This window comes from Vipera berus (genome assembly GCF_964194415.1).
Source record: "Vipera berus genome assembly, chromosome: 1".
Classification (NCBI taxonomy): Eukaryota; Metazoa; Chordata; class Lepidosauria; order Squamata; family Viperidae; genus Vipera; species Vipera berus.
In genome coordinates this window covers 350,630,270-350,642,703 of record NC_138202.1, presented here as the reverse complement: position 1 = coordinate 350,642,703, position 12,434 = coordinate 350,630,270, and the positions used below count along the sequence as shown (strand labels likewise).

Below are 12,434 nucleotides of genomic sequence, written 5' to 3'. Positions count from 1 at the left end.
TAAGCTGGGAGTAAATTAGCACTCTTGTTGATTGACCACGGACCCATTTCCCAGGCTTCAATCACTTCCCTGGCTGTTTTTGTGCCTGCTCATCCAACAATCTTAGTAGCTGCAAAATTGAATGTATTAGTCTGGCTGGAGGGCAGAATTAAATAGAAATAGCAATAACATTTAGGCTTATAGACTGCCCAATAGTGCTTTTCAGCATTCTCTGGGCAGTTAACAAGGTAGAAGTATTATTTGTATATTGCCCCCAACAATGTGGATCCTCATTTTACCAACCTGGAAAGGATAGAAGGCTGTATCAGCCATTAGCCCCATCAGGATTGAATGCCAGGTTGTGGGCAGAGTTTGCCTGCAATACTGCTTTCTAACCACTGCGACCATCAGGGCTCCTTAAATTGAGGGGGGGCAGCCTTAACAAGAGTACCTTTGTCCGCAACAGGAGAACAATGGCTGAAGTACACTCCTCAGCTTATGACAATTCATTTAGCAGCCGTTCAAAGTTACACCACCACTGAAAAAAGTGACTTATGACCAGTCTTCACATTTACAACTGTTGCAGCATCCCCATGGTCATACGATCAAAATGCCAGTGTATGGCATATGTCTATGGTGGTTGCAATGTCCCAAGGTCATCTGATTTGCCATTGTGACCTTCCAAGCTGGCTTCAGACAAGCAAAATAATAATAATAATAATAATAATAATAATAATAATAATAATAATAATAATAATAATAATAATAATAATAATAGTAATAGTAATAATAATAGTAATAGTAATAATAATAATAATAATAATAGTAATAGTAATAATAATAATAATAATAATAATAATAATAATAATAATAATAATAATAAGAAGAAGAAGAAGAAGAAGAAGAAGAAGAAGAAGAAGAAGAAGTTGGAAGGGACCTTGGAGGTCATCTAGTCCAACCCCCTGCTCAGGCAGGAAACCCTATACCATTTCAGACAAATGGCTGTCCAGTCTCTTCTTAAAGACTTCCAGTGTTGGAGCATTCACCACTTCTGGAGGCAGGTTGTTCCACTGATTAACTGTTCTGTCAGGAAGTCCCTCCTTAGTTCTAGGTTGATCCTCTCCTTGATTAGTTTCCATCCATGGCTTCTTGTCCTGCCTTCAGGTATTTTGGAAAATAGCTTGACTCCCTCTTCTTTGTGGCAGCCCCTGAGATACTGGAACACTGCTATCATGTCACCCCTCGTCCTTCTCTTCATTAAACTAGACATAACCAATTCCAGCAACCGTTCCCTATATGTTTTAGCCTTCAGTCCCCTAATCATCTTTGTTGCTCTTCTCTGCACTCTTTCTAGAGTCTCAACATCTTTTTTACATCGTGGTGACCAAAACTGGATGCAGTATTCCAAGTGTGGCCTTACCAAAGCATTGTAAAGTGGTATTAACACTTCACGTGTTCTCAATGGGAGAAGTCGGATTTGCTTAATGACTGCACAATTCATTGAACAACTGTATTTGCTTAACAACTTGGCAAAAAAGGTTGTAAAATCAGGCATGATTCCCTGAACAACTGCCTTGCTTAGCAACAAAAATTCTGATCCCAATTGTGGTTGTAAGTTGAGGACTACCTATAAGAATCTTAATGTTTGCAGGTCATCAGGCTGCTAATTGCTAGATAGGAATATTTCTTATTGAAACGCTTATTGAAACAGTAGTTCTTGACTTATGACAAGTGGTCTAGTAACTGTTTGAAATTGGAATTTACTGGCTAGGCTAGGCTAGGCTAGGCTAGGCTAGGCTAGGCTAGGCTAGGCTAGGATAGGATAGGATAGGATAGGATAGGATAGGATAAAAGAGTTGGAAGTGACCGTGGAGGTCTTTCCCTGCTCAGGCAGGAAACCCTATACCATTTCAGACAAATGGTTGTCCAGTCTCTCTTTAAAAAGTTCCAGTGTTGGAGCATTCAACACTTCTGGAGGCAGGTTGTTCCACTGGTTAATTGTTCTCACTGTCAGGAAGTTTCTCCTTAGTTCTAGGTTGCTTCTCTCCTTGGTTAGTTTCCATCCGTTGCTTCTTGTCCTGCCTTCAGGTGCTTTGGAGAATAGCTTGACTCCCTCTTTTTTGGGGCAGCCCCTGAGATACTGGAACACTGCTATCATGTCACCCCTAGTCCTTTTCATTAGACTAGACACACACAAATGCTGACGGCCGTCTCACCCTATTCCTGTGATCACATGATTGCATTTGGGACACTTGGCAAATGACCTGCCTTTACGGCTGTTTTCTGCAATCATGTGATTGTGATTTACAATGTTTTTTTGTCTGAAACAATGCATTTTCATATAGGTGAAAGGACAGGCTGACGTGGACTTTATGCTTTCTGTGTGTTACATCCCTCCTTCTCTCTGTAGAAAATGCTTTTTGAATTACCATAGCAAGCTAGTTAATTGGATTGTCAATCTCTGACTAGATTAAGTCAGATTAACTCAACAATACATAATCAAGTCACACACACACACACACACACACACACACACACACACACACACACACACACACTGCTGCCTGGTTCTGTCAAGCTCTGTAGTTCTCTTGGCAGAAGAAATACTTTGCATATAAAAAAAATCCTGGCAATTCCTCCCTGGCAATTTCAGGTCCAGCCTGTAATAGAATTTGACAGAAATCCTAAAATTCCACTATCCTACTTGGAAGAATTGGCACAGGTGTCACTGAGTTTAGATGATGGGCTGTAAAATACAGCAGAATTATTGTGGCATTATTGCCTATTGAGGCTCTTGTTATTGTACAGGTAGTCCTCAACTTACAACAGTTCATTTAGGGACTGTTCAAAGTTACAACGGCACTGAAAAATGTGACATGACCATTTTTCACACTGACGACCTTTGTATCATCCCCGTGGTCAGGTGGTCAAAATTCAGATGTTTGGCAGCTGACTCATACTTATGACAGTTGCTGTGTCCCAAGGTCATGTGATCACCTTTTGCAGCCTTTGGACAAGCAAATTCAATGGGGAAGCCAGATTCACTTAACAACCATGTTACTGACTTATCAACTGTGGTGATTCACTTAACAACTGTGGCAAGGAAGGTCATAAAATGGGGCAAAACCCACTTAACAAATGTCTCAATTAACAGAAATTTTGGGCTCAATTGTGGCCGTAAGTTGAGAACTACCTATATACAGGTAGTTCTTGTCGTAGGACCATCCATTTTGAGATCATTTCAAGTTACAACAGGATTGAAAAAAGTCACTTACAGTCAGTCCTCGCACTTAAGACTGTCACAGTGTCTCCCATGGTCACATGATCAAATTTCAGGTGCTTGGCAACCGGCATGTATTTGTGATGATTGCAGTGTCCCAGGGTCATGTGACTGCAACCTTCCCAGGGAGCTTCCAACAAGTAAAGTTGGTGGAGGAAGCCAGATTCACTTAACAACCACACGATTCAATGAATGACTGTGGCAAAAACCTCATAACATCAGGGGTGTCTCACTTAACGACTGCATCACTTAGTGATGGAAGTTTTGGTCCCAGTTGTGGTTTCATGTTGAGGACTATCTGTTATTCAACTCACTCATCGGGCTTGCATTCACAGTAACCAAGATATTCAGTGGTGAGATTGGCTGCCTCTGAGGTGGATTGTCAGCTCTTCCTTTCTGACGTACAAAATGCTCTTTATGTACCCTTGTAATAAAGTAGAATTATCTCTTCTTGTGTCTTGTCTGGTTTACTTTGGAAGGCCGACATCCACTGACTTTCATGCTTCTCCTAATATATCCAATTTGTCTGTCTCTCTCTTTCTCTGACTGTCTATACCAGGGGTCTTCAAACCTGGCCCTTTTATGACTTTTGTACTTCAACTTCCAGAATTCCACAGCCAGGCACACTGGCTAAGGAATTCTGGGAGTTGAAGTCCACAAGTCATAAAAGGGCCAAGTTTGAAGACCCCTTGTCTATATCTATCTATCTATCTATCTATCTATCTATCTATCTATCTATCTATCTATCTATCTATCTATCTATCTATCTATCTATCTATCTATCTATCTATCTACCTACCTACCTATATGTCCATCTGTCTGTCCATACATCCACCTACCTATAGCACCTACCTATTTACCTGTCTTGATAAAGATATATAATGAAGTGAAACACCTGGTTAGATCCAGCCACTTCCACTTATCTGATAAACCTTCTTACCTTCCAGCAAACTTTCTGCCATTTCAATGTGTATCAATGCTTTGAGTGTAATTCCTTAAGGCTGGGAAGCCAGCAAAGGTCAGTCATCTTTCAACTCAGATTCTCATCTAGAGAACAGAACTTGCATTGAATAGCATGAGAACGCTTGGGGCAAAACTTCAGTTGAATTTATAGCACACTGGCCCAATTTTTTATTTATTCATTTAGCACATTTATATAGCCACCTATCTCACAAAAAGAAACTCTGGGCAGCTTCTGAGGAAAGTAACAATTAAAACCTTATCCATTTGTCTGAAATGGTATAGGGTTTCCTGCCTTAGCAGGGGGTTGGACTAGATGACCTCCAAGGTCCCTTCCAACTTATTATTATTATTATTAAAACATTTAAAAGTCCCATCAGACGTATATAACAGCAGAAATAAAAATAAAACAGTAAAGGAAACAAAAGAACTCCAAGATAATGAGAGCACAATCATTATTTAGCCACATTAAACCATTTTGTAAGTGTACCATGGGATGTCCAAGGTTGATGGAAGGACCACATTTTCAGAACAGCAGAGTTGGAAGGGACCTTGGAGGTCTTCTAGTCCAACCCCCTGCTCAAGCAGGAGATCCTATAACAGGGGTAGGCAACCTCGGCTCTTTTATGACTCATGGACTTCAACTCCCAGAATTCCTGAGTCTGACTCAGGAATTCTGGGAGTTGAAGTCCATGAGTCATAAAAGAGCCGAGGTTGCCCGCCCCTGTCCTATACCATTCAGAACAAATGGCTGTCCAGTCTCTTCTTAAAAGCCTCCCGTGATGGAGCACCCACAACTTCTGGAGGCAAGGCATTCCACTGATTAATTATTCTCACTGTCAGGAAATTTCTCCTGAGTTCTAGGCTGGATCTTTCCTTCATTAGTTTCCATTTGTTGTTTCTTGTCTGCTTTGGAGAATAGGTGACCCTACTTTTCTTTTGACAGCCTCTCAAATGCTATCATGCCATCCCTAGTACTGATTGTTAGACTAGACATAGCCAGATGCAGCAACCATTCATCAAGCCCCCTAATCATCTTTGTTGCTCTTCCCTCAGCATCTTTTTTATATCATGGTGACCACAGCTGGATGCAGTATTCCAAGTGTGGTCTTATCAAAGCAATGTATAGAGTACTAATACTTCACATGATCTTGATTCCATCAAGTTGGTCCCGTGACTGACCCATTTTACGACCCTCATGACTTACCATTGTGACGAACAAGCTCCATTACAGTCATAAGTTGAGGACTACCTTGTTTTGGAGAATTTCAGAACATCACATTCTAAACCAGAGGTCTTTAAACTTGGCCCTTTTATGACTTAGTGGACTTCAACTCCCAGAATTCCTCAGCCAGGCACACTGGCTAAGAAATTCTGGGAGTTGAAGTCCACAAGTTATAAAAGGACCAAGTTTGAAGGCCCTATTCTAGTCAATTAGGTTCCAGATGTTTTTGATGGAGTGCAAGTTTTTCTCCCTCACTTTTCCATCTTCCCCAGCTGTGGAACTTAATGAGAGCTGCCCGATTTTATATTTTTCAGAGCTAGCCCTGTGTGGCCTATGTTTTTGTCAATAATTATTGTCTGCCGTTTACCACTGACCATCTGCTGCACACATTGTGTCATTAAATTTCATTCCAGTTCTTTGATTAAAGTTAGTCCTGATGGGGCTGGTAATTACCAAAAAAACACAAAAACACTCCTGTCATTTGGCAAACAGAGGTGTGGCTTCAGGCAGCAGTTGTCAGCAAGGGACAGAGTTGTGCCACAGTATATGAATGTACAGAGGTGTCTTCTGTACATCAAGTGGAGGGCAACAGTACCATCTACTCCAGGGGTCTTCAAACTTGTCCCTTTTATGACTTGTGGACTTCAACTCCCAGAATTCTTCAGCCAGCATGCCTGGCTGAGGAATTCTGGGAGTTGAAGTCCACAAGTCATAAAAAGGACAAGTTTGAAGACCCCTGATCTACTCCTTCACCCCAGGCACCCATTGATACTGTTTCTGAGACTACAAGTAGGATTCATTTATTTTATTTTCTAAATAAATGTATATGTCTGCTAGAAGGAATTCTGGGCAGCTAGCAAAAATATATTTTAAAAAACCACAATATAATTAGAAAAAAGAACCCACATATTTTAGAGTTGCCAAAGGTTGGGAAAAACTGGTCTAGTATATTTTATATAGAGCATTGTTTTTCTAGTTTCATCTTGATTTTATCCACATTCTTTCAGTTCAGGGTCAGTTTGCATATTATGCATTCTTATAGCATTTATTTTATTATTTTAATTCTTAGCACCAACTTTGGCAGTTTTGACTATTTTCCTCTTTATCATGTGATTCTCCATGGCTGGCTGGGGAATTCTAGGAGTTGAAGTGTACACAGCTTAAAGCAGGAGTCTTCAAACTTGGCCCTTTTATGACTTGTGGACTTCAGCTCCCAGAATACCTCACCCAGGCATGCTGGCTGAGGAACTCTGGGAGTTGAAGTCCACAAGTCATAAAAGGGCCAAGTTTGAAGACCCCTGGCTTAAAATTACTGAGGTTGAGAAACACTGATCTGTGCTGTTTTTGGCCATTATGAAGTTTCAGTTTCAAGTTGTGGTTTAGTGTCACTCATGTCATCCATGCCAGGTAGCATTTGACATTCTATGACAGTCATCAAGTTTCTGGTAGGCACCCCAGAACTGGTAGGTGCCCATGGTTTCAGCATTATTCTGTGATTTCAGACATTTTTGGAGACTAAAAAGTTTGCTGCAAGCGGTCTTCATCATAGCAAGGGGACTACAACTTGGCTGTCACTAAGTTGGAGCAGCCCTAATGGTGATGATGTTAGGAGAAAGCTTGAATTGTGGCAATAGCTACAGTAGAAATAGCAAAAGCACTTAGATTTATAATACCGCTTCACAGTGCTTTACAGCCCTCTCTAAGCAGTTTACAGAGTCAGCATATTGTCCCCGACAATCTGGCTCCTCATTTTACTGACCTTGGAAGGATGGAAGGCTGAGACAACCTTGAGATAGTGAGAATCGAACTGCCAAAATGCTGGCAGCCGGCAGTCAGCAGAAGGAGCCTGCAGTACTGCATCCTAACCACTGCGCCACCATGGCCCTTTTATTGTAGCAATAGCTACAGTAGCAATAGCAATAGCACTTATAAACGCTTTACAGCCCTCTCTAAGCGGTTTACAGAGTCAGCACATTGCCCCCCCCAACAATCTGGGTCTTCATTTTACCGACCTCGGAAGGATGGAAGGCTGAGTCAATCTTGAGCCAGTCAGAATCGAACTCCTGGCAGTGAGCAGTGAATTAACCTGCAATACTGCATTCTGACCACAGTGCCATCGTGGCTGTGTAAAATGGAAAGAGAAGAAAAACAGAGTACTATGTTGTTTCCATCAAAACCTCTCTTCCCAGTCTGGTGTTCCTCGACTTTTGACCGCAATTGAGCCCAAAATTTCTGATGCTAAGCAAGATAATTGTTAAGTGAGTTTTGCCCTATTTTGTGACCTTTCTTGCCACAGTTGTTAACTGAATCACTGGAGCTGTTAAGTTAGTAACTGGATTGTTAAGCCAATCTGACTTCCTCGTTGACTTTCCTGGTCAGAAGGTCACAAAAGGGGACCACATGAGCTTGGGACCCTGCAACCATCATAAATATGAACCAGTTGCCAAGCCTCCAAATTTTGATCACTTAACTGCAGGGATGTTGCAACAGTCATGTGAACAGTGGTCATAAATCACTTTCAGTGCCACTGTGATTTCAAACAGTCACTAAATGAATGGTTGTAAGTCAAGGACCACTTGTACTGCTATCAGAGGGAACTCTATGGAACCATTTCGGGTTTAGAAGAGGAGGCGAAGCAGTTCATTACAGATAAAATAATTACGGTAAATATATTTGCATCTGCCTCAGCAAGGAAGCAACTCCCCCCCCCTTTTTTTTTTGTTAAGCCCTAGTCTCCAACTTCAGTACAAGAGCCAGAGACAAGGGACTCTTCAGGTCTGAATTTGTAGGAAATTTGGGCTGAGCAGCACAATATAAAATAAAGGTAAAGGTTCCCCTGCACATGTGTGCTAGTCGTTTCCAACTCTAGGGGCCGGTGCTCATCTCCGTTTCAAAGCCGAAGAGCCAGCGCTTGTCCGAGGACGTCTCCGTGGTCATGTGGCCAGCATGACTAGATGCCAAAGGCGCACGGAACGCTGTTACCTTCCCACCGTAGTGGTCCCTATTTTTCTACTTGCATTTTTTACGTGCTTTCGAACTGCTAGGTTGGCAGAAGCTGGGATGAGTAACAGGCGCTCACTCTGTTACGCGGCATTCGGGATTTGACCCGCCAAACTGCCGACCTTCTGATCGACAAGCTCAGCGTCCTAACCCACTGAGCCACCGCGTCCCCTACAATATAAAATACTTCCCTCTAAATAAATTTCTCTTCTTTAATTACCTCCATTATTGCTTAATACTTTGATGCTTAAGAGGAGCATTCCTAAGTTGGTTAGGCTTTATATTAACAAAAATAAATCAATATATATTACTACATAAACATAGCTAAATTAGGCCACATTAGGCTTGCATCCTCTTTCAAACAACAGCCAGTGAGAGGTTTTCATGAGGATTTAAAGGCAGAGTCCCAATCTTTTCACCTGGGGTATTTCTGAGATAATCTGCCTTGGAAGGAGATTGTCTGCCTTTTTAAAAGCAAATAACCCCACCTGTCTTTCCTCATGGATCGTGGTTTTTCTGTTGCTTTTTTTTTTAAGTTGCAAAAAATCCAGCTTGTTTGCTTAGAAATTGCTTGCTCTAATTGGCAGGCCAGACCTCTCTGGTTATATCAGTCTGGAAAAGATGAAATCTATTTTATAGTGTTCCTTTCAAGAAGGGTGCAGAAATTTGTAGGGTAGACTGGGAACCAGGCTGTCTCTAAGATTTCCATGCTCTCTGCTCTGCGTCTCTTTTTGCTATTGCATTTTTTTTAAAAAAAATGTCATGACAGATCAACCAAAGTTGTTCATAGTTGGAATATTCTGTGGGTGTTAAGCACAAAGAGAGCTATGCAGTTCACTTGAGTTGATAGCTTCAGAATTTAATACATGGGCATAAACGGCGAGATCAAAGAGGAGAAGGAGCTAAATTCAGCCATCGGTAATTTAACAAATGAATTATGTGTCAGATGTCTTTATCAACATTTCAGAGTCACAAACATTTCTCATTTCTGCTAATCTAAAGTGATGATTCATAAGCTTTCATGTTTCCGAGAGCTCATTTTACACGATCTGGATTGCGTTGGAATAATTGATGCCAATTCCCAGAGAGACTGATGGATGACTGTTACGCTCACAAAGGCTGCAACTGTTGGATTAAAAAATCGCATTTAAACTAAGCTTCCTTGCTTTAGAGTTCAGTGTCATGGGCCCTTCCTCAGTGGCGTAGCGTGGGTTGTCAGCACCCGGGGCAAGGCAAGTAATTTGCGCCCCCTAACCGCATGCCTGGCACCCCCCCCCTCCACAGTGGGTGGCGACCCAGCGGCTCGGATCGGATTCGCACAGCCAGCACTGCAGTGAGAGAGAGTGAGTGAGCCAGGCAGGGGCAGAGAGCTGCGAGTGCGAGCGCGCCCCCCCCAGATGTTGCGCCCGGTGCGGCCGCCCCCCCCTGCACCCCCCACGCTACGCCACTGCCCTTCCTTGTATACAGCTTCAGACACTCTGGCTATGTTCACACTTTCAACACAACCATATCATTTATGGAGTGGATACATTTCCATTTTCACAAATGCAGTTTGGCAAGTGTTAGTCTGGGTTGGGTTTTTAGTGGTTTGCTGTGTTGTGTGAGATCCTTGGTGCTCTCTGAGTTTAGGTGTTTTCTTGCAGACGTTTCCTTGCCCATCTTGGTAACATAATGAGTGCTGATATCGGCAAGAAACATCTGCAAGAAAACAACCAAGCTCAGAGGGTGCCAAGGGCCCCACAGTTCAATCCCGAGCTACAAATATTCTCTTCTATTGGCGCTCTGTGTGAATCCAGCATTTTTGCTTAATTTGTGGTTCAGTGGTTCAACCAAAAGATGAACTGATGCAGAGATCTGATGATGATTACTAAGAAAGTCTCTGGGGCAAGTGATTCCTTGGATAAACTCTTGCATTCTATGTCATCTTTGAGAACTTTGTAAACTTAATGCTTAGTAGTCTAGAGACGGTATGTATGTGTTAAATTTGTATCCTGCCTTTTTATAGCAGCTCAAGACAGCAAACACTGCGCTTTCTTTTTCGCACTTGTAGGTCATAATAGGTCATAAGATCTATTTAAGGTCTATCTTGCCCTTGGATCTCGTCTCTGTAGTTTGTTTAGTGGCTCCCAGCATGCCATTTGAAGGGCCGAGAATGTGTCTACTGACACATTCCTTAGTGCTCCTCAAGCTTTCCCTTATCTAATTTTAATTCTTCACTTCATATAAAATTTGAAAAGTGATTGAGAAGCTAGCAAGGCACCAGCCTCAAGCACAATCTGTATTTCTAGTGATGCCTATGGACCTGCCTGGTTAGAAAATCAAATGATGGGTGGCTACAGTCTTGACTGCCTTCTGTTGTATAGATGTTTTGTTATTGCAATAATTTTTGTTCAGAACATGATCTCAATATTCCCCAAAGATCCTCTGACGTCAAGTAGTTGAGGATCTTGTTTTAAAGCCTCCTAGCCTTGTACTTTTTTAAAAAAACAGTCATCTTTATAACATATTTCAGAAGTTGTGGGTGCCCCATCACTGGAGGCTTTCAAGAAGACATCCATTTGTCTAAAAAAGCATAGACTCTCCTGTTCGAGCCGGGGACTGGACTAGATGACCTCCAAGGTCTCTTCCAACTGTGTTATTCTATGATTCTAAATATGTGTTTTTGCTCACTGGCCCTGTATTCTGTTTTTTTTCTCCCAGGTATGGTAGAAATTTGCCTTCTCCACATGCTCAAACGTCGGGCATCCGGCTTCTTGCGAACGGACAAGATCGCTGCACTTTTCACCAAGGTTGGCAAGACCTATGAAGTGGCCAGTGAAATATGCAGGAAAGTGCAGGAGTTGTTGCAACAGGCTGAAGGCAGGTGAGGGTGACGTTCATTTTTTGTGTGTTTCCTAGAGGCCAGTCAGATGCTCAGGCCAGTCCACGGTTTCTTTGTCCCAGGGCCCTGGAATCTAACCAAGTAAGATTAGGGAAATGAAAGTTGTTCTCCTGGCATTGTGAGATAGCTCTTTCAAGTTATATATGATTCCTGGGAGAGGCAGAGTAAGGGAAGAGAAAATCATCTGAGCCCTATTAATCCAATACAGGTAGTCCTCGTCATACGACCTTTGTGGAGCCTGTCCATTATGGTCATACGTTGTAGCAGTCATAAAATTCTAACTTTCTTTTGCCGCAGTCATTAAATAAACATTGCAGTCATTAAGCAAACCAAAACCAATCCCACAGTTTTGCCAAAATCAGGAAGTAAGTGCTGGTTTTTTTGGCAAAACCATTGTAAGACCTGTGACTGCAGGACACTGTGGACAGCCATAAATACAGCCACTTTGCCGAGTGCCCAAAGTTTGGTCATGTGACCATGGAGGGGGTCTAAACCATCAGAACTTTGAATTCAGGTAGTAAGTCCCCTTTTTCAGGTCAGTCATAACTTCAAATAGTTGTTAAGCAACTGGTGATAAGTCAAGGACTGCCTGTGTCATGCTGCCCAGTTGATTTCTTTTTCTACTGTGTCTCGTAAAGCAGGTTGGGGTCACCAACCGTTCTGTTTTGGCGGCCTGGTTGGAAAGGGAACGGCAGGTGCCTTTAACACGTGCATGCATGCATGCAAACGTGGCCGCGCATGCACACGTCAAATAGGGTCGTGAGCATGCACGCACCGCAAACGGGGCCCGCAAACATAGTGTGATGCTTGCGGCAACACTAGCGCCCATGTGACACTTGCAGCAACGGTGGCGTGAGGGGGGGGGGTGAGCGCATGCACACCTGCGTGCGCACTGATCCAATGGCCAAGAGGCCACAGCCCACAGGTTGGGGTCCATGTCGTAAAGTTCATGGTAGGCCTTCATGTTTGAGTTAATCTTCTTCCAAAGGCTTAGAATCACCTTGGACCAAAGTAGACCTCTAATCTCTTAATAATTTTGCTCTGTGAGGGAGATGGCTGTTTTCCAAATTTGGTAATTAAATAATTTGGGCTAAACATTTAGCCCAAAT

At 42.5% G+C, this 12,434-nt stretch overlaps 1 protein-coding gene across 7 annotated transcripts in view; it reads left to right on the top strand.

Annotated features, from left to right (window-relative positions):
* Positions 1-12,434, top strand: part of SGSM2 (small G protein signaling modulator 2) — a 135,320-nt gene that overhangs the window by 70,230 nt on the left and 52,656 nt on the right. For all 7 annotated transcript variants that reach the window (XM_081346576.1, XM_081346573.1, XM_081346575.1 and 4 more), the window contains exon 3: positions 11,145-11,307. In XM_081346576.1, coding sequence (XP_081202702.1) covers positions 11,145-11,307 — 163 coding nt within the window. The remainder of the gene's footprint in view (positions 1-11,144; positions 11,308-12,434) is intronic.